This window comes from Talpa occidentalis, unplaced genomic scaffold, assembly GCF_014898055.3.
Source record: "Talpa occidentalis isolate TD23 unplaced genomic scaffold, MPIMG_talOcc4v2.1, whole genome shotgun sequence".
In the NCBI taxonomy this organism is placed as follows: Eukaryota; Metazoa; Chordata; class Mammalia; order Eulipotyphla; family Talpidae; genus Talpa; species Talpa occidentalis.
Window position 1 is genome coordinate 110614093 of NW_026555331.1, and position 23228 is coordinate 110637320.

General features: G+C 42.0%; 1 protein-coding gene across 2 annotated transcripts in view; it reads left to right on the plus strand.

Annotated features, from left to right (window-relative positions):
• The window catches only part of EEPD1 (endonuclease/exonuclease/phosphatase family domain containing 1), a 122386-nt gene that overhangs the window by 83406 nt on the left and 15752 nt on the right, over positions 1-23228 (plus strand). For both annotated transcript variants that reach the window (XM_037510212.2, XM_037510217.2), the window contains exon 4: positions 20713-20823. In XM_037510212.2, coding sequence (XP_037366109.1) covers positions 20713-20823 — 111 coding nt within the window. The remainder of the gene's footprint in view (positions 1-20712; positions 20824-23228) is intronic.

Consider the following 23228-nt stretch of genomic DNA (forward strand, 5'->3'; position numbering starts at 1 on the left):
TTGTATTGCTAATCTCAATAAGGCAAGCTTGGTCTCTTCTCCTTATATCCACCTGGCTGGAACCCTTAACAGGAGAAAAATTGCTACATATCGATTGTTCCTTTTGTTTTTTATTATCCTGACATCCTTGTTATGCACTCAGTTTGTAGTGGCTATAATTGTGGCTAAGAGGGGAAGAAGTAACAAGTATTTTAAGGTTTATTTCAGGGTGTGGCAGGGACAATTTCTTATGTTGTTTTTTGGTGCCTGATTTTATTGTAACAACACATAATCAGTTTTTACTTATGGAAAATGTTAAATGTGTTAGTGTGTGTAGTCACATGTACATGTCTTCTACATTGACAAAGTTCAGGCCAATTAATCAGTGTTTATACTATGACTAGGAAAGTGAAATTTATTGAAAATTTGAAAGCAGAGAGAAAAATTAAAATATAAAATTACTATGTGGCCTCAGTAATTTCTGCTTCAGTCCTTCATTTTTATTGCACCAGAGTAATAGTGATAACAAAAGCTTGACCATATATTACTCCCCTCCTTGTATTAGCTTCAGGTGGAAGCAACTATAGGGTCAAAGAGACATGGATTTGGGTCCTGGCTCAGTCACTTGCCCTCTGAGTGCTCTTAACTTCTTCAAACATATGTTCCTCATCTCTCAAGCAAAGACAATGCCTGCCTCATGTTGTGTTGCTCACATCATGCAACCTATGTAAAGAACCCACGTCATGGTGAGCACTATGATGAGCTACCTTGTACATGAGCGCCGCTATGGTTACTACTCATTAATAGAGAGGTCTGTGCCCTTCAGGACACCATTGTGGCATCCATGATGTGACCTTGCCTGTGTACAACTTTGATGTTTGCCACCCTTCTCCTTTCTGTCTTGTTTCCTCTCACACCACCCACTCCCTGTATGATGGAAACAGCTTGAAAAGCCAGTAAAACTAACATAGGCAATTTGGCTAGTTCTAAGTGCCTCTGGTCAGAAATGTAATGGGAAGGGGGATTGACAAAAAGACATTTGGAGGATCTGGCTTTCCATTTTTCCAAATATTTCTTCAGCACAGAAAATTGAGAACTTAAGAGTCTTAGGACAGGGCCTCCCCGGTGGCGCAGCGGTTGAGCGCTGGGTTGCAAAGCTGCGCGCAGCCTCTGCAGTGCTGGTTCGATCCCCGGCTGCTCCCTGGCCACCAGAGGAGGGTCCCACATGGCGCGCAGACCTCTCCTGCCGCCCGCTGCTCCCCTCAGCAATGTACTTTGGTCCTTCTGCCTGCTCTGCTCCCCGCTCTGGCTTTGGTGAATTCTCTCACCCTCCCACGCTTCTGACTGTACCCAGTGCTTATATAAATAAATAAATCTTAAAAAAAAAAAAAAGAGTCTTAGGACAGTCTCCAAATAAGAATGCTATTTCATTAAATGCCACCTATAGTTCTTGATGCTGTAGAGTATCTAGAAGTGAAAAATTCCAGATCTCTCCAACCCTTTCTGCCCACACAGAAAGGAACAATCAAATCTACATGATTACCCTGAAATAAAATAGGAAATGTACAGTCTTAAAAGACTAGGATTTGGCATAATACAAATAAAAATAAGTCATGAATCAGTAATGCTTTCACCCACAGCTTCAAAGTTTTTATTTTTATGATTATTGCTGCTAAGGAAAACAGGCTGCATAAACACCATGTAGAATAGCTGAAGGCTGATGTTTTATAAGAAAAATGGCAGCCACAGCAATTTCCCGGAGGGGTCATAAGTACTAATTCTGTTGAATGTGACAGTACCTAAATAACTCTTGAGTTCTTTACAGAAACACATTTTGGAAGTTCTGGAGCCTTGCAGTCTAGAGTGAGTCTAAAAGTGAGCTAGTCTTCAGTGTTTATGAACTGAGAAATGTACCCCTGAGGTTTAAAAAAAATATGTGAGTGTTCATGTAGGAGAGTGGGGAGGGGTAGCTAATGTAAAATGCTGGCTTTGTTCTGCTCTTAAGTTATTTTCTTTGGATTTAAGTACCCAAATAATCATTCCCTATGCTCTCATGTTGGTTTTCTTGCCTCCCATCTTCCTTTTCCCCATCCCTACCCTTTCTGTTGTTATATATCTCAGGGATAAAAGTGCTCTTATTAGTAAATTGCACCATGAGGTGGTTTACTTGGGCTTACGTATCATTGCTCTCTCTACATTCATCTTGCTGGTTCTTTGAACCTGTTCACCAGAAAATATCAAAGAGGGAAGAAGACTAGAAAAGTAAGAGCTGTAGTTGGCCAACTCAACATGGTTTGTATTAGGAAATATGTTGTTATCTTACAAACTTGGGGCCAAAATCTTTTTGCTTACATGTAAAGTGTTGTGACATATATGGTTGACATTTCCTGCTGAATTTTTTGGTGCAGCATTTTAGTAGGAGGTTTCAAATTAAACTCTTTGTTCTCAACCCTCATTGTTGGCACATTTATCAAGGACATAAAAACATCAAAATCTATGGTATGACATATTCTATACAACCCATGATGTGACCACATCAGTGCTTCTGTTCCTAGTTGGAGTACTTCACTCTGCTGCAACTTGCCTGCACTCTCCTAAAATAGCCACAAAATCCTCCCAAACGCATTGCTATTTTCAGACCTGCTTCTACTTAGAATAATTAATTTTAATCATTACTCACAAGTTTAGTGCCTAATTTGGAAAGAGGTCCTTATTTTATTTGCCCCAAAACTGTCTTTTTTGAGCTTCAGAGGGCCTATTTTCCAAGAAATACAAGGCTGTGTGCTCTGCTCTGAGGTGCTCACTAACTGTGGAGGGATAACTGGGCAATGGGTAGGCCCTGTCTAGAAGATACCTCCAGGCATGGAAGAGGGGATGAGGGCACTGATGCCCTCCCCTACACCTGACCAAGGGCTCCAAGAAGGACAAGAAGAATTGCTAAAATTCAAGCGATCACCATTGGGTACACATCCTTTGATTTTTTTCCTTCTTTTTTTGACATTCTTGATGAGTTGATAGAGTCTATTTTACAGTGAGTGGTTCAGGAGTGTGTTGTCCATTCACAGTGTAACACAACCACCACCTCTGACTAGTTCCAAGACATTTTCCTCATGCAAAAAAGGAAAGCCTGCGCCTATTAAACTGCTGCTCCCCGTTCTACCCACCGCCATCTGCCTTGTAACCACGAATCTTCTTTCTGACTATGGATTTACGTATTCTGCATGTTTATGTAAATGGAATCATGCAGCATGTGGCTTGGCTTTTCCACTCAGCTTGTTTTCGGGTTCATCCACATTGTAGCAGGTGACAGTGCTTATCCCTTCTTAAGGTTCAGTACAGTTCCGTTGTATAGACAGATTTTGCTTATCCATTCATCAGCTGATGGATATTTGGGTGGTTTCCACCTTTTGGCTATTATGAATAGTATGGCTATGAATATTCACACACTAGTGTTTGTTTGAGTACAGGTTTCCCTTGCTATCTGAAATTAGAACTTCCCTGTGTGGTATGATTTGGCAGATTATTTTGGGGGGTCTGTGAATGCTATTACCATTAATTTATATGGACAAATTTTTAACATTCCCAGACACCAAAAATGACCTAAATTATACCGAATAGCAACATCCTTCCAGGTAGCAGGGGAAAGAGGTACCTGTTTTCAAGTCTTTTGAGTCAAGTTATATCTTCTTCCTAATCATCTCAACTCTGTCTAATGCTCTCTTTATCTCTCATGTCTTACTTACCCTATCTCTCATCTCTTACCCTTATCTCTTACTGTACTACCTAAGTGGTCTGGCCTTTCTCCAACATGTGCAAAATGGAAATCTGTTGTCTATGCCCTTTGTTGACTTTAGGGTGGTTCATATCAATAGAATAAGAAACAAATTCCTTTCAGGGCACACAGGGCACTGCATGGCAAGGCCTCTGACCATCTGTCAATCTCATCTCTCATTCTACTTCTCACCATCTGTGCTGCAGCTACTTTGAGTCTTTCTGTCCTATAAATTCTCCAAGTTCTTTTCTACCACAGGCCCTTTGTATATGTTGTCCCTGCTACCTAAAATATTCTCCTCTCCTTTTTGCCTGATTAACTCCTTCTCATCTTCAAATTCTGAGCTGTACAGAAACCTCCAGAAAACATGTGGTGTGCCAGGTCTTCACTCCCAGCCTTAGAAATAACAAATGAGTGAAGTGGTAATGATTTCTCTCCCTTTGTTACACACGAGGAGACTAAGGCACAGAGCAGGTGAGAATTTTGCCCAAAGTCAAAACTGCTAGAGAAGATCCAGGCAGCCTTTCTCTACCCTGACCCTTAAATAAGGCACATGACCCATTGACGTGTTCAGAGAATAGGAAGGACTCTCCACAGAAGAGAAATCCTAGTGATAGAGGTGTGGTCACAACTGAGTCTGGAAAATTTAAGGCACCAAAGTGGCCATAGATAAGACTACTGTGTTCTGACTTGGTGTCTCCCTCTTTACATGCAAGTGAGGGTCCCAGCAAAAATAGGTTGATGTCAGACAAATTCTCTAAAGAACCATTTTATTGAAAACAAAGGTAGCAGAAAAAGATAAAGGTAAGGATTGTTTATCTAGAGATGAAAGAAACTAAACTATTTATGAAGACACCATCTCTTATGTCTGTCAGAGACTTTAAAAAAGAAGGTGTTACTTCCTTTCTGATCATACCTCCAGGGACTTCATGTTTTTGGCATGTGTGTTGCTATCTATTTATCACAGGTTTGTATATTAAAAAATATCTGATTTACCTGTAGAAACAAAGCTACTTTAATTTTAAACTCTAACTGTGTATGATTTTTTTTGAAGGTATGATCAAACCATTTTGAACAGGTGAAGGTAAAATGATGAGATTTTATTGCTACCTTGTGAGGTGATTTTTAGAATGTTTACAGTGAAATGAAATGAGCCTCCAAGAGACAGAAATTCCAGTTCTATCTTTCACCAAACAATTAACTGAATGTAATATATACAGATGTTGATATATGACCATGAGCACCTGAAACTTATATAATGTTATAATGCAATGATACTTCAATGAAAAAATCAAATAAATAAATTTTTAAAAGGCAGAAATTCCTTCCAGCCAACAAAACATCTACCCCCAGGAAGATGCATACTCTATCTATAGCATGCATGTTAGACAGCCTTTGAGGAGACTTTAGAAGAATTTGACACAATTAGAAGTGGGGAAAACAGAAAACCCAAGAATAAATGAACTGTATGTATCTATATGAAGGTACATATATTAATGAAATGTGTAGGAGACACCCTCTAAAGAAATCTGCCTCAAATGTTAGCACTTGTTTTTTAGCATAATGGTATTCTACTTAAATTTTCCATGTCCCCCTGCATTACAAAGTCCCACCTATAAGGACTTTGCAATTTGCTTACTTATAACAGGACATAAGCCTAAATTTAAAGAGAAGTGGGGGGAAATGCAAAGTTATTAGCAATCTTAATTCCTATCTTGGATTTAGAGTCTTAGCATCCAGAGACTTTTGGAAAAGAAAAGAACCTTGGAAAGTGTTCCTGAAGGGTAGAAATAGGGATGGCAGGAACAGTGACAAGTATGGTGACAGTGTGGAAGCACAACACCTGAGTGTGTGTGACCCCATGCAGCTCCCTTCTGTCCTAACCTGACTTCTATCCCTAAGAAATCTTCTCTCTTACTCTCCATTTTGCAGTTGCCCTTGCCAAAAAATGTTTTAATTGCCCATGAATGGTTCCTCTTCCCCTTTGCTTATTTTAATCTTGTTCAGGAAACATGTGGGAGCATGGAGGAGAGGTAGTAGAACCTATAACCATTCCATTGACAGGAGAGCATGTAGGTGTTACTTCCTTTGATTCTGTAAAAGTTACTAATGATTAGCTGAAATATCTTCTTGTCTATTTTATCTTCCTCAGCATGATAAGAATGTCGAAATAAAGATGAACACTCATGCAGAATTCCTTTCTGGTCCCCCCTGGAAAGTGCATGTACATCGAACTGACCTTAAATGACTTGTGGGCAGAGGGCCAAAGGACTGTAAGCCCATTGCTTCTCTCTACAGGTGAAGGGCTCGAGGAACTGAGCTTTCAGAACAGGGGCTGTCTTAGGAAGCTCTGATGCCTTGACTGTCTTTTGCAAAATAGGCATGTCCAGCCAGACCCTGGCCCTTCCTGGGACTATAGACTATAATGGGATGTGTTATCCTCCCCGCGTTCCCAGGGCCCGTGCCACCTGGCACATGGATGTTGGAACTGGTGTTAGATGCTGAAGTGCGTATTACATTCACACATGCATACATGTACATACACCATCAGTTTAATTTGTGTTTTCTGAGCCTTCTTTCCTAACAGTTGAGCAGTAGAATTGACCGAAACTTCTATTTTCATCCTGCCTGGCCCACTTGCTGGCAGTGAGCGACCCTGCCATGTCACCTTTCTGAGTTCTGGTTTCCTCGCAATTCAAATGGAAGGAGTAGGGCCTGCCTCACGGAATTATTAGAATGAAATGTGATAATATGTGAAAGGTGCCTGCCAGGTAGCTATACTTAACAAACATTGGTTCCTTTTCTTCCCCCATATTACTCTGGCTTTCTGTTTTTTACAGGATTCAGAAGTCAGTCTGGTTGTGCATTATTGACCACCCGTGTTTTCTTACACTTGTTGGATTTACTCAAATGTATTCCAGTAGTTTAGCAAAGGGTGGTAGTAGAGGAAAAATTTTTCCTTCTGCCCTTTAGGTTCTTTGGTCTAATAATTTAAAATGACATAAGGCAGATTTACAAGAGAAAAAAACAAGTTTAATTTATTATCTATGAAAACCCCATAAGGACATGGGGTTTCCCCAAGTCAGACAATTGGGGTTTATATGCCAGCCTAAGTTAAGAAGGATGTGGGTAGGGATCTGGGATATCAAAGATGAAGAAGACAGTTTACAGGGAGATGGGAAAGCAAATATTTGGTAAACAAATGTTTGCTATGCCATGCAGAGAAAAGGAAACATGCAGAGGAGTTTGAACAATCAGGCTTTGCTAATTTCCCCCCAGTCTACCACAATTGGCATTCCTTCTTTGTAGTTAACTCTGGTGATAGCTGGCTTTCTAGAGCAAGCTCTCTATCTAAATTCCATTAGTCAGTTAAGGAAGAGGTAAAGTCTTCCTGGGTCTCCTGGGCCCTAGTTGCCTTCAGTTTAAAATAATCCATATATCCAAATAGTGTATTTTAGGGGTGTCCTAGTCTACTCTCTCCCCCAGGGTCTTCAAATGGAGATCGGGGGACATTAAAGAAAGCTGATGCAAATGTTTGGGAAGGGGAAAACACTTTCCCTCTTGGGCGAAAGCTTTTGAAAAGTTCACCCATGTCTGTCAATGTGGTCAGCTTCTTCATGGAGTTCACACAGCAATCATGAAGAAAGGGAGAAAGGAGAGTGTTGGGTTTTTCAGGGAGGGGGGTATTATGTGATTTTTTCAAAAGGAATATAATTTTTGTTGTATTATTTTTATTGAGAGAACAATGATTTACAACATTGTATGTAATTTGAGGGTACAGGTTCCCATCTTCAGTTGTATGTTATAGCCTTGTGCCCACTACCAAGGCTCCTATAGTCCTCCATAGTCCACTGGGCCCCCTCAATCCTCCCTTTCTGGTAGATTCATTTCTATAGTCAGAATTTTAGGGTTTGTTTTGGTGTTGTTTTTCTGTCCCTTTGTATTATTTCTCTATATTCCATTCATGAGCAAAAGCATCTAGTATTTGTCTTTCTCCTTCTGACTTATTTCACTTAGCATAACCCATGCTGTCACAAATGCAGTATTTCATCTTTTTTATAGCTGATTAATGTTCCATTGTGTTAATCCACTCTTCTGTTGCTGGGTCCTCAAGTTGATTGCTTAGCTTGGCTAACATAGTGCTCCAATGAACATAGGTCTTTCAAATTAGTGTTATTGCATTTTGGGGCAATTAGGAGTGGAATTGCTGGATCATATGGTAGATTGGTTTTTTAGATTTTGAGAAATCTTCATATTTATTGGGCCTGAACTAGTCTTCTTTCCTGCAAGTATTCCCTTTACCCCACATTCTCGCCAAATATTGTTGTTTCTGTTTTTTTTTTTTCATATGGGTTATTCTCACAGGTGTGAGATGGTGTCACACTGTGGTTTTGATTTGCATTTAAGGAAGAAAGGAGTTTTAAAGTATGAGAATCTCTTATTTCCTCTCCCATTTTTATACTTCTCTCAGCCCTCCCTTCCATGTTTCCTTCTTTTCTCCTTCTAGAATTACACAATTTTAGAATTTGAAGTGTCCTTGAGTAGGAATTGTCTCCCCTCGGTCCTTCACTTTATACATGGGGAGACTGTGATCCAAATATAAATGAGGTGCCCTGGGTGCCATAACTCCTCCATGGTCTTCTTCTTCCAGCCCAGGAAGGTGACCCTCTGAGGAAACTTCCAAAGCTACAAACAAACCCAGTCCTTCCTGTCAATATTAGAAAAGAATACTTGTTCACTGAGTTTTGAAGGGGCAGAAGGGACAGTCTGTCTTTTCTGCCTCCACGGACCCTGGACCTCTGGAAAGAGGGCTCAGAGTGGTCCTGTAGCTCCCAAATGCAATGCTCTCTGTCCCAAATTCAACCTCTCTCCCTTCTGAGATACATAGCTGGGTTTGCAGCAAAAGTGGCTGTCTCGTTCTGGCTCTGTACAAATATAGAGTGGAAGCAATGGACAATCTTTTTCTTTCTCATACAGATTGGGAGTTAGAGGGAAGGTTGAAAGAGTCTTTGTTTTTGCTTAATATCCATATTATAGTCAGTGTGTGAGCCTCTAAGTATCCCAGTAAAAGTTAGTAATAGGCGTAGTTGTTATACTTAAAATGCCAAACAGGGGGGCGGAGCAACATGGCGGCGAGGAGACGCTGCGAGTAAGATCTCCCATTAAAAAAGTGAATAGGGAGGAAAAGCGGCAGGTCCCAGTGAGAACTGGGACACGGAAGATAAACGTGGTGACGCCAGCGAACTGCCCGAAGAAGAAAGTGGCCATAAAAGAGGACTAGAAGGGAGGGAAGCACAGAACCCTGCTCCCCTCCCCCGCCCACAGAGGCGGCACTCTCCGACCGGCAGAGAGGAGGAAACAACAAACCAAAACGGCCCACAAGAACAAACGACGCAGCAAGCGGGACTGTGCGTGGAAAGGAACTATTGCAGCCACCACACCCCGTGAACGGGAGCTGAGGCGAACCCTGCAGGATCCGCCGCGGCGGTGAGCGAACGGCTCCGGGCGCCAATAGAGAAGAACAAAGACCCCGGGAGACGCGCACACAGCCCGGGCTGCCTGTAAGCTGGCGCGGGAACGCGGCGCACTCGGCGCACTTGAAAAGCAAGTGCAGACCTGGATCACGGCTGCCCAGGTCCCCGCGCCTGCGACGTAGGCTTGCGGGGAGACGACCTAGGCTTGCGGGGAGACGCGCGGAGGTCCTCACTGAGGTGAAGGTCCCTCCCTGAGTGAGCAGGAACCAGGCGCCCAGGCACGGGAGCGGTGCAAAAGGCGCCATTCCCGCGCCACTGAACTGGGCTACAGCCCGCGTCCTGGAACTGAGGGCTTTGAACTGAGACCCGGGGCACGAAAATTCGGGGCGTGGTTTCTCCACGACGGTGGGGCACAAGGCAGACACAGCACCCCAAAGCTGTTGAGGTGTACCCTACCATTCCCGCTCTGTTCTCTGTCCCACGGGGTGGGGGGAGGCGAAAAACAGCCCCCCAAGGACAATAGGAGAGATCTCTGGCGCCACCTAGCGACCAGGAAAAAAAAAAGTCACTAACACCCTATAAAACAGGACATTTCTTAAGACTGCTTGAAAAGGGCAGAAGGTTTCTGGAGGACCCAGTGGCCAGCCGGGAAGTTATTCCACGCCAGGCCCCTTCCGACCAGCAGTCTGAGCCCACAGAGGGAGCAGGCACCCACGTCCGGGGCAGACCGTGTGCGCAGAAGAGTGTGCCTGAAACCGGAGGCGCAGGGACTGCATCCCGCTTCGCCATTTGAGAACAGGGACATTTCTTCAGTAAAAACTGCCTAAAACCAGCAGAAAGCTCCCCCAGAAGACAGAGATGGCTCCTGGAAGAGCCAGAGGGGAGCGGAGAAGTTCACCCAAGATGTCAGTCAGTCCGAGCAACACAGTGTCCCAACGCATACGACAAATTAGAAAACAGACAGTAGGGAGTAGAAGAACCACACGCAACCTAAAAACTCCTCAGGAAAGAAGCACATCACAAAAAGAAAACCACTCCCCAGATTGCAACGACAGCAACTTGGAAGAACTTCTGAGCCTTCCAGAAAGAGAATTTAAAATTGCCATGATTAAAAAAGTGATAGATCAGAAGAAGGAAATTGAGTCCCTAAAGAGGGAAGTAAGAGAAATGCAGGAGATCAAAGAATTAATGGAGGAACTAAAGAACTCTGGGAAAAGCAATGAAAGCAGAATAGATGAAATGGAAGAACGAATAAGTAATCTTGAAGACACAGAAATAAAAAGAACCAAAACAGAAAAGGAAAGAGAAGTACGAAGGAAAAAGAATGAAGAAAGACTTCGGGAACTATCTGACTCCATGAGGAAAGGAAATATAAGAGTTATAGGAATTCCAGAAGGAGAGGAGAGAGATGTAGGAACAGAGAAAATATTCATGGATATAATTGAAGAGAACTTCCCAAATGAGAAGAAGGAGCTGAAAATTGATATACAAGAAGCAAGAAGAACACCAAACTTCCACGACGAAAGGAAAAACACAGCAAGACACATAATAGTAAAGCTCCCAAGAATCCAGGACAAGGAAAAAATAATGAAGCTGACAAGAGGGAAGAAACAGATAACATTCAAAGGAAAACCAATCAGGCTGACATCAGACTTCTCTGAAGAAACACTACGGGCAAGGAGAGAGTGGAGGGACATAGTCAACAGACTCCAAGAAAACAGATGCCAACCAAGAATACTCTATCCCGCAAAGCTCTCTTTCCTCCATGAAGAAAGAATATGGACCTTCCCAGACAAAGAGAAACTCCGGAATTTCATTGCGACTAAACCCCCACTCCAAAAAATACTACAAGGAATCCTAAAGCCAGAACCTCAGAGGGACGAATAACAACGAAAGAAGACCAAAAAAAAAAAAAAAGTTATTAAAAGAATAAATAAATAAAATCAAAGGAAAGACAAACATAATGGCAAATACAGATGCTAACATATCAATATTAACTCTAAATGTAAATGGACTAAACTCTTCAATAAAAAGACACAGAGTTGCAGCCTGGATTAAGAAACAAAACCCAACCTTTTGCTGTCTCCAGGAAACACATTTAGCTACAAAAGATAAAAATAGGCTCAAAGTCAAAGGATGGAAAACAATCCTACAAGCAAATGGGCCAAAAAAGAAAGCAGGAACAGCTATACTTATATCAGATAAAACAGACTTCAAACTCAAAAAAATAAAAAGAGACCCAATGGTCACTACATTATGATTAAGGGGACAATACTTCAAGAAGAAATAACACTCATTAACATATACTCACCAAACGAAAGAGCACCAAAATATATCAGACAACTGTTGTCCTCTCTGAAAACAGACATCAGAGAAAACACATATGTAGTGGGAGACTTCAACACACCACTATCAACAATGGATAGATCAACAAGACAAAAAATAAGTAAAGAAACTAAAGCTCTAAATAAGGACCTAGAGCATTTGGGCTTAACAGACATCTATAGAACACTAAACCCAAAAAAAACGGAGTACACATTCTTCTCAAGCGCACACGGATCATTCTCCAGGATCGATCACATACTGGGGCACAAGACAAACATCAACAGATACACCAAGATTGAAATCATACCAACCATCTTTTCTGACCACGAAGGCATCAAACTAGAAATAAATCATAAAAAGAAGGCAAGGAACTATCCTACCTCATGGAGATTAAAAGCCACACTACTGGAAGACCACTGGACTAACGAGGAGATCAAAGAAGAAATTAAAAAATTCTTTGAATTGAATGACAAGGAGGACACCAATATCCTAAATGTATGGGATGCAGCAAAAGCAGTAATAAGAGGAAAATATATAGCAATAGAAGCTCACATCAAAAAACAAGAAAGAACTCAAAGAAACAACCTAATCTCGAAGCTCAAAGATCTAGAAAAAGAACAACAAAAAAACCCCAGAACCAGTAGAAGAAAAGAAATAAAAACCAAAGCAGAAATAAATGAAATTGAAACTAAAAAAACAATCCAAAAGATCAATGAAACCAAGAGCTGGTTCTTTGAAAAAATAAATAAAATAGACAAACCCCTAGCCAGGCTCACAAAGGAAAAAAGGGAGAAAGCACAAATACACAGAATCATAAATGAAAGAGGAGAAATCACAACGGACACAGCAGAAATCAAAAGAATAATCAGTAACTACTATGAACAGTTATATGGAAACAAGTTCAACAATCTAGAGGAGATGGACAAATTCCTACAACTCTACAATCACCCAAAGCTAGATAAAGAAGAAATAGAACACCTAAACAGACCAATTACAAGCAGCGAAATTGAAATGGTAATTAAAAACCTCCCAAAAACAAAAGCCCAGGACCTGATGGATTTACAAATGAATTCTACCAAACATTCAGAGACGAATTAGTGCCTATCCTTCACAAACTCTTCCAAAAAATTGAGAAGGAAGGGACAATACCAACACATTCTATGAAGCCAACATTACATTAATACCAAAACTGCACAAGGACAACACAAAAAAGAAAACTACAGGCCAATCTCCCTAATGAACACTGATTCACAGGCAAAAATCCTCAATAAATTTTAGCTATCAGAATCCAACAATGTATCCATAAGATAATTCACCACGACCAAGTTGGATTCATTCCAGGGGCACAAGGATGGTTTAACATCCGAAAATCAATCAACGTTATCCAACACATCAACAAAAAGAAATATAAAAACCATATGATAATATCAATAGATGCTGAGAAAGCTTTTGACAAAGTGCAACACCCATTCATGATAAAAGCCCTTGAAATTCTTGGGATACAAGGAACATACCTCAACATCATAAAGGCCATCTATGACAAGCCAACAGCCAGTATCATTCTCAATGGTGAAAAGCTGAAAGCAATTCCATTAAGATCTGGAACAAGACAAGGATGTCCACTCTCACCACTGCTTTTCAATATAATACTGGAAGTCCTAGCCAGAGCAATAAGACAAGAGAAAGACATCCAAGGAATCCAAATAGGAAAAGAAGAAGTCAAACTATCACTATTTGCAGATGATATGATAATATACATAGAGAACCCCAAAATCTCCACAGAAAAACTAATTCAACTCATCAATCAATTCAGTAAAGTGGCAGGATACAAAATCAACACGCAAAAGTCAGTAGCCTTCCTATACACAAACAATAAATCTGAAGAAGAAGAAATCAAAAAAACCACCCCTTTTATTATCGAAACAAAAAAAATCAAATATTTGGGAATAAATCTAACAAAAGAGGTAAAGGACCTATACAAAGAAAACTATAAAACACTGTTAAAAGAAATAGAAGAAGACACAAAGAAATGGAAAGACATCCCCTGCTCATGGATTGGAAGAATAAACATTATTAAAATGGCCATCCTACCAAAAGCAATATACAGATTCAATGCTATTCCAATCAAAATCTCAATGGCATTCTTCAAAGAAATAGAACAATTATTGATGAAATTCATATGGAATCACCAAAAACCCCGAATAGCCAAAGCTCTACTGAAAAAAAAAAGAAGGAAATGGAGGCATCACACTCCCAGACTTCAAGCTATACTACAAAGCCATAATCATCAAAACTGCATGGTATTGGAACAAGAACAGACATACAGACCAATGGAATCGAATAGAAAATCCAGAAATAAACCCACAGATTTATGGTCAACTAATCTTTGACAAAGGAGCAAAGACTATGCATTGGAGCAAAGAAAGTTTGTTCAATAAATGGTGCTGGGAAAACTGGGTCGCTACATGCAAAAGAATGAAGCTTGACCACTACCTCACACCATACACAAAAATCAACTCAAAATGGATTAAAGAACTAGACATAAGACCTGAAACCATAAAATACATAGAAGGAAATATAGGCGAAACACTACGGGATTTGCACATCAAAGACATCTTTACAGACACATCACCCAAAGCAGTGATAGTGAAGAGAAAGATAAACAGCTGGGACTACATCAAATTAAAGAGCTTCTGCACAGCAAAAGAGACAATAACAAAAACAAAGAGAACCCCACCAACTGGGAGAACATTTTTGCACCCAACACTAATGATAAAGGACTGATCACAAAAATCTGCAAAGAGCTGATGAGACTCAGCAACAACAAAGAAAATAATCCAGTCAAAAAATGGGCAGAAGAGCTAAAAAGAAACTTCTCTGAAGAGGAAATGCAAATGGCCAACAGACATATGAAAAAATGTTCAACATCACTTGTCATCAGGGAAATGCAAATCAAAACTACCATGAGATACCATCTCACACCAGTGAGAATGGCACATATTAAAAAAACTAGCAACAACAAATGTTGGCGAGGATGTGGAGAAAAAGGAACTCTTGTGCACTGTTGGTGGGAGTGCAAACTGGTCCAACCACTATGGAGAGCTGTGTGGAGATTTCTGGACCTACTAAACATAGAGCTTCCATATGATCCAGCAATTCCACTCCTAGGTATTTACCCAAAGGACACAGAAACATCAATTCCAAAGAGCACCTGCACTCCTATGTTTATAGCAGCACTGTTTACAATAGCTAAGCTTTGGAAACAACCCAAATGCCCAAAATAGATGACTGGATCAAGAAGATGTGGTACATATATACCATGGAATATTACTCAGCATTCAAAAAAGATAAACACATGCAATTTGCAGCAACATGGATGGCACTGGAAGGGATCATGCTCAGCGAAATAAGCCAAAAAGAAAAAGAAAAATACCGGATGGTCTCACTCATAGCAGGAATCTAGAAAACTTAAATAAGGGACCAGGAAAATGAATATAAGAAAGTGAAAATCAAAATCAACAAAAAACTATGAACCAGAGACACTTTTTGGGGGGTGGGGGGCGGGAGGGGAAGGATTGGGGTCAGAATGGGGCGTTTGCAATTGTATGGGGGAATATAAAATAAAATTTAATATTTTAAAAAAAAAAAAAATGCCAAACATGATTAGTTATCACTTGGATGCAGTTTGGCGTTTTGGTTGCTCAGTTCTCTTTCTAGAACATTAATATTGTAATTAATGGCCATGATTCTTGGCTTCTCCCTGCATGTGTGATCATGTATAGTTACCCACACAGGTACTGGCTTCTATTACGGGTCATAACATGGCTGTGCTTGAAGATCCTGGCAAAGATAAGTCCTTGCTTCCTACTTACATTTCAAAAATATTTGTCTGTCATTTGCTGTTTCCTGCAGTATTCAGATGAAAGTCCAGTCTCTTGACCTTGCTTGACCTAAGAAAGGACTTCTCTTTCATGATGGCAATTTCAGAGAACTCACCTGTGCTTCTTTATCTGCTTCTATACGCTGCCTTTGCAATAGCTGCCACTGAGTGCACAGAAAAAATGGGTGATTAACATGTGGGAAACTCAATGTCAAAGAGAAGCCCTCTCCAGAATCAGGAGAGCATGTGAAACAACCAACTGAGGGAAGTATCCTTGTCTGGAGATTCTACACAAAGGGATTCCAAGTAACAAATACCCTTCCTTACCACTCAGGAAGTAGGAGAAGGTCAGCCATTTGGAGTTTGCTTTTGAAATACCTCCAGATGCTTTTGGTTTTCTGTTTCTAGCTAACTGCAACACATAACCACTAGCAACACATAACCAGCTCATAGATCCCCAAGTTTCATTTGATTAACTGCAGGGGGAAAATGAGAGGTGCCTGGTTGTGGCAGGATAGGCCACCAAGTGTAGTTGGAATGCCTTCTCATTTTTATTGCCTGATCATGACCAGATGAATTAAAGAATTCTCTTCAGGAAGGGGTGGGTGTAGAAGAATAGAGAAAAGGTCCAAAAGTGTACAAATAACAACAACAAAAACACAGCTGATTACAAATCTTGGAATCCTTTCCTCACTTACTGTGAGATAGGCACAGTCAGCTGATCTCAGATGCAGCACATCCTAAGGGCAAGGCCAGAGAAGTCTTTTCTTTTAGACTCAACATTCCTGAAAGCCGGTGCCTTGGATATCTTGTTGATGGAAGTTAAAAAATCTGATTTTGAGGACCCCTCCCGTTACTGAGCCAAAGGGTGGGTGCACTTACATTGATAATCAAGTCTTCTGCCAACTGACCACCACTTATTTGGTCTGCAACTAGAGAAACATGTCCAGATCGTGGTAGTTTATCCTAAATATGAGACATCAGAAAGTGGGATCCCCAAGAGAAATCCTTTTGACTTATCCACTGTGGTCCTGTGGACTGGCTCCTATCATTCATTCTATCATGGGATCATCAGAAAAGGGCCACAGTCAAATGCTATCAAGGTGTAGGTGGAAGAGCTGAAATGGTTGTTTGTTTGCTTGTTTGTTTTCAATAATAAAAGCTGACTTTTCAGACCACAGGTTTTTAAAATGTGAAGATTGAATTCCAAATTAGCAGTTGTCTGGCCTTGTGTGAGTTTCTCAATCTTTACTTTGAAATTGCTTGGGGAACTTGTTAAAATTGTGTGTGTAGGGGGTGTCATTTAAAGTTACAGTTATCTGGGAGACTTTTTCCATTGGCACAAACCTTCCCCCCTTCCATTTCAACCCTATTTTACCCTTGAGAGTCACTTATGAGAGTATTTTTTCTTCCTTCTGGTATGTGGGAGAAGCAAAAATTTGAGAACCAACAATTCTAAATAAAAAAATTCAAGACAGAGTTCAGATTGAGGGCACTCAGTGGATGCTTTTGTTTTCCTTTGAAATTTCTGGGAGAAAGGGTATAAGGATTCTGTAAAGGCAGGCTGGTCCCCCCACATGGGGCCTGCTCTGTGCCCCCTGCCCCACCTGACAGGAGTCAGGCTTCCCCTTTAACACTTGTTATAGTGTGCTCTTGAATTTAAACACAAGTTTGGGCATGACCTTTCCATGCTACCCTTCAGTGGCACCCTTTTAATGATGTCTGCTTCTTGTGGGCTTTGCATACATTAAGAAGGTATATGCAAAACATGGAGACTCTACAGTAGGCTTTTCAAAGCTTACAAATCACCCTGGGATCCTGTGGAAATGCAGATTCCCAGGAGTGGGTAAGATGTGCCTGTGAATATGCATTTCTAACAGACTCAGGTGAGGTCAATGCTCCTGGTCCATGGACCACACTGTGAGTAGCACGAAGCTAAAAGGCACACCCCTTGAGTTTGCTATGAGCTGTTGGTGCCAACAGTCACCAGAGTTAAACCAGCAATTCTCATTTTAGTCTTAGAAGATAACACTTCCCCCTTACGTAGTATGGATCATGGAAATGTGGATATAGACGGTGTTTATCTGTAAACACTTTTCTCCCTGGACCCTGAAATTATTAATTGTCTGCAGCAACAAATACTGACAAAATAAAAGCATGTTTGGGGATTATGGTGCTCATGTCTCTCCTTCACCCAGTAACACCTGGTCAGGAAGCTAACCCACATGGCACAGCAGACCTCTCCTGTTTCACCTGCTGCTCCCCTCAGCTGTGTATTTCAATTCATCTGCCTGTTCTGCTCCCCACTTTGTCTCTGGTGAATCCTCTCACCCTCCTGCACCTCTGGCCTATACCTTGGCTCTTGTATGCATAAATAAATCTTTAAAAAAAAAAAAAGACATCTGTAGGATCTGTTCAATGCAGATTGCCAGGCTCCCCCTGAGATGCTCATTCATCTGCCTGGATGGGACCTGAGAATCTGCATTTCAACACATTGCCAGGGAACACTGATCAACACACTTTGACTAGCACAACTTTAGTCCCAAGAGATTGTTCATGAGAGTGGTGACCATGGAATACAATGACATTGCCTGTGCCACCTCTTCACACTTCTGAGCCTTCCCATCAAAGAGGCATTGCCAGGAATGAGATTATTTAAGCTAGGCTGCGGTTTGATACCCGCTAAGGGTATCAAAAGGTCCTATGATGGTGAGGAGGGAAGAGATTTCTAGCTGCCTGCAGAGAGCTCGTCCTAGCTCAGCGGGTGGCCCCCAGAGGCTGGAGCTCTCTAATGTGGCTTGTTGGCTCATCACCTGGGGGACTTTTTAAAAATAGAGTTTCTCAGCATGCATCTGAGGAGATTTGGGTGAGTAGCCAGGCCTGGGATGCCTGCATGGAGATCAGAAACCCCAGATGGGCCTTGGAGAGCTGCTTTCCTTTTTAATTTTTCTTGGATTCAGCTCTAATGATCAGTCAGCAAGCAAATGATTCCCAGGCAGGAAATTGGATCCTTTGTGAAGTACAGTTTCTCCCTGGATTCCTCAAGTTATAGTCGATAAATTCCAGCTATATTTTCTAAAGTGCTTCATTTCCCATCCGATGATGGCTTCCGGCCAGGAGATTCATCCAGAGTGAGGCCCCCTGTCAGGAATGACACCATCCACAGATACTCGGCATTGGACAGTGTAAAAGGGTACTACTCACTGATGGCCGAATTCCAGAGAGAACGCTTCCCAGGCAAGTTCAAAGTCAGATTAAAACTGAGACAATTGTTTAGTAATTATCTCCAAGGAGAATAGCCCCCTTTTGTCACACAAGACCTAAGGACTGTGGTCTCCCCTTGAGCTACATGGCTTGTCAGTAGATGCTTGGAGAGTGTCACTGTGTTCCGTGCTCTATGCTAGATGTGATTTAGAAAGGTGACTCAGGTACAGGTCTGCTGTTGGGGCAAGGCAAACCCTTAATCATCTAAGTGCAAGGGCAGCATAACTCTTAGCACATCAGATATTCAAAGTGGACCTCCCTTGTACAGTCTCTTTTTCTCCACAGCGTTTGTCATTATAGATACAATTGGCCGAGTGCTAGCTTGTGGAGTTGTTCCCTACAGAATAATCAACGTGAAGGCAAAGACCAGACTGTTAGCCCTGGCACCTCTCAACCATTGTATGCAGCTGAGGCATGCCCAGAAGGGGCTGCCTGCTGATGGCTGTCTGCCTACAGAATCTAGGGCAGCTGCTCAGGGAGACTCTGGGCAGCTGCCATGGTTCTCAGATCTTAGCAGAGATCACCTCGAGGGCTTGTTTAACATGGATTACTGCCCTCCCCACCCCCTGCCATGTCCAACAGGTCTGTGGAGGGGCCAGAGAATTTCCAGCAAATTCCCAAGTGATGATGATGCTGATGGGCCCCAGACCACACTTTGAGGAACACAGGGGTGGTGCATCAGCACAGCCATCATCACCTGCTCAGTACATAGAAGGAGGCTGATGGGAATGACAAAGAAGCCCAGAGATGATTTAGAAACAATGTCAGGGACCCAGGTGAGAAAAGGTGGGGCTCTGAAACAACGCACAGTGGAACTGGAGAACAAAAGAGGGAGTGCAGATACTGTAAGAGTGGATTCAGCAGAGCAGGGAGTGAAGGGACCTTGAGGAGAGGGAAGAATCAGAGCAGCTGGAAGGATGGAAATGCCAGGAACTGAGATGGGCACTAAGGTCAGGGAAGGGTGAACAACATGTTCTTTTGGGACTGGCTGGCTTTGTGGTTCTAAAGGGACCTGCAGATGGTAATGTTAAATAGACTGCAAGAATACATTCAAAACTCAGGAGAGAAATCTCAGTTACAGATTTGGGGACTTTTGGGCTAGAGGTATAAGCTGAAGCTTGGGCCAAAGAAGTTTAGTTAAGGACCACTTGATGGCACTGCATCCAAGAGGAAGCCAAAGACCAAGATAGATACGACTGGACAGAGAGAGAAGATTGGAGTGTGCCCTGTGTAAGGTGTCCCCAGGAAGGGGTAGTACCATATGTGGGAGCATCTTGAAAACTAAGCCCAAATATAATCAATTCTGGAGACCCCTCAAAAGAACCAACCTCTAGAGGTCGGGTTGTGTTAGAGGCATGAGTTAGAGGAACTGATCTGTATACTTTGAAGTCAGTGGTTTGTCACCTGCTCGTTTTACTTTGTGCAATTTTATTTTGCCTTCAAGATAAGGTTGCTTTCCAGTTCCTACACCATGTTGGTACTTAAGTAAAAAGCCATGTATCCTGCAGACACATCTGGGGTGTAGCAGCCATCCACCACAGTTGGGCTTCCTTATCAGGAGAAAACCAAGGAGAAGAAAATGAAGCTGGGTATCTGCTTTTGCACTTCTGAGTTAAGCCCCAGGGAGAAAAATACTATATAGTCATCTTTTTTCCTCTGTGTTTGATACCCCTGGGACCTTGAATGCACTGGTTTTACAAAGATAAAAGACTTCTGACAACTCATTTTGAACTATTTGTGCAAGAGTGCTACAAAGAGCATTGAGTTCTATCAACTGAGAGTCCCCAGGTGATAACTGCAAGTTTTTTAGATGGGAAAATTGCCTTTTAATTTGTGGTGCTTATTTAGTTATCCGAGTCTTCACAAACCCTGATTTTTGAGAACACAGGGATAAAATCTACCAAGTCTCACAAGAAAGCTGATGAGTCAGATATATGTAGTTTTTTGGGTCCTTGGGTTGCACCAGTGACAATTGTTTTGGACAGGAACACACATGACTTTCACTCCTGTCTTTGCAGTTCTGTGCAGAGTTAAACCAGCCGGTCCTGCCCAACATCCGCAAATGGAAGGGGCCCCGGGGATGCTGGAAGGCCATGGTTGCTGAGACACCATCCACTCAACTCCAGAAGGTATCCTCATCTACAAAGCTTAGCTTTGCTTTCCATTTTATTAAAATATCCTTTTTCCCTAACTACAAACATTTAAAATTTTCCTTTGCCAGCATCCTTGATGCAGTTTTATATTTCTGCCCATTTCTTGACTCTGTTATTCATTTGAAAATGCCCTGATTCTTGTTTCGTGTTTAAATTGGGAGTAGACTGCTCCTCAAATGTATATGGGAATTGGGGTTTTGAGCAGAAAAGACCTCTCTAGAGTCGAGGCAGCAAATGGAATATTTCTGTCCTCCCAATCCCCTCTTCACAGTCTGTCCTTTTCCAGTTTGTGGAGACCTCAGTGTTCATTGACTGACTGAAAACTCCAGATTTACTTAAATCACACATGAAGTGTTTGCTTTCAGTGGAAATTTGTAGAAAATTTCAGCAGATTTTGATTTTGAATTTTTTTCCCTTGGTATCACCCACGTGGGAGTAGGTAAATCTCTTTATATATTTCACTTGTATTCAAGATCAATTTTTACTCACTTGGAAGGCTTCATATCAGTAGGGTTTTAGGTTTTAAAATAGACTTCTGATAGATAATCATGAATTGAAAAAGGCATCATATATAATTTTTCTGTAAGTGTACATATTATTTTATCTTTAGTTTATGACATGCTTCTCAACATATGAATTTATACTTATTTGACTGATACTGAGATTTGGGCTTTTTTTAAATGTATACTGGATTTAAAATATCCAGTCATTTATTGACAGAAAGCCTCTACTCCTTTAGTTACCACTTAAAAATATGATGGTAATATTTCTCTGGGTTTTATGTGTTGGAGTGTCAGTAGTCACCACAGCTGACCAGAAACCACCGTATGGTCACTGCACACTCGAGATAAAGCCAAACAAATGTCCCTAAGTCTCTGCCCTCTCACCCCTGACTCTCCCCTCTCAGTCCACATAGAAATAATAGTAATGCCACTTGCTTTCTCTCTTTTAAAAGCACTTTACCTATAGGTAGCTTCACAAGGCTCTTATAGTCCACTTAACACACTTTATTCATCCGTTCCCACACTAGAAAGGTCGCTGCACGCTGGGCCCTGCATTATGTACAGATGTACTTGGAGAAAGCAAACCCAGTGACCCAGCACTGCCTGTTTTAATTCTTTGCAAACCCAGTGGGCATCCCAACCTGAGGCTGACCGAGCTCCTCCCTCACATCCTGTTGGGGCACAGGAAGAGTAGTTGGGGGGTAGGTAACCCAACTCCAGATGCTTGTCAAGGCCACTGGGGAGCAGCATGCAGTTGCAGGGAGGGCCTAGTTCAAGACACTTAAACCCTCTGAGCCTCAATTCCTCCATCTGTCAAAGGGGCACAGATGTCCTGACTCACAGGGTGGCTATTTTAAAAGGTACTGTACATTGGAATGCTACATTAGCAGAGCACAGACCAGGGCTTGGCAGGGTCCGCGCGGTTGTTAAACTAGTGTTCTCTCCATTGGGTGGGCAAGTCCATCATTTTAAAATATTTAAGTGCAGAGCCTGCAGAACACTGCTCCTCCGTTTGTTCCTTCCCTCCTCCTCAGCACACGCTTCTTGGATCTGGCTGCTAAGCCTGACAGGGTGTGTGTCTGGGACCTGGACTGAAGTTGGGGACTCTCAGACACTTGTCAGGCTGTGAAAAGTCACTTCCTCTCCTTTCAAACAAATCACATGCCCCTCAGATGACACCACCGATCCCCACCTGAGCAGCAGAGCCTCCAGAGGCTGAGATGGGGGAGTAGGGAAGCCTTTCCTCTTTCTAGAAGTCCCCCTGTGGCAACAGCCCTGAGTAGTCAGATTCAGAGTGGCCTCTCTGACTGACAGAGATGGCAGAGGGTTAGCACCAAGTGCCTGGATCCCAGCCCGCACCACCCCGTCCATCTGCCCCTCTGCCAGCCCTCATAGAACCCTATACTGGGGTTTCAGGCTCCTGTGTGGGGGCCCATCTCCCTGAGGAATGCCCTTGACCAGTTCCAAACCACTGGGAATGTTGGCTTTGACCTCTGTCTATTTCTAAGTCTAACAAATATTTACTGAGTATTTTGTAGATGTTATGCACTGGTATTTGTAAGCAGCAATTAATCAGTAAGCAAAACCCATCCTTTTGAGTCTTATTTGATTCTCAGCATTTCCATTTATCAAATGGGGGATTTTAGAGAAATTACTTAACCTCTCTGAGCAGTGGAGTATTCATGTGGCAGATGGGGATATGAATGGCTGCCTGGTGAGATGTGATGGTTAAAAAAATAACTTTGTGCTTAGTCTGGGCTTCCTCAAACCCCACCCCCATAAATAAAAGAGTCCAGACATTTTTGGCTTGACTGTATGTAAAGCACTGAAGTGGGCAGTATGGGAAATTGGGGGGAGGGGAATTAATGTGCTCTGGCC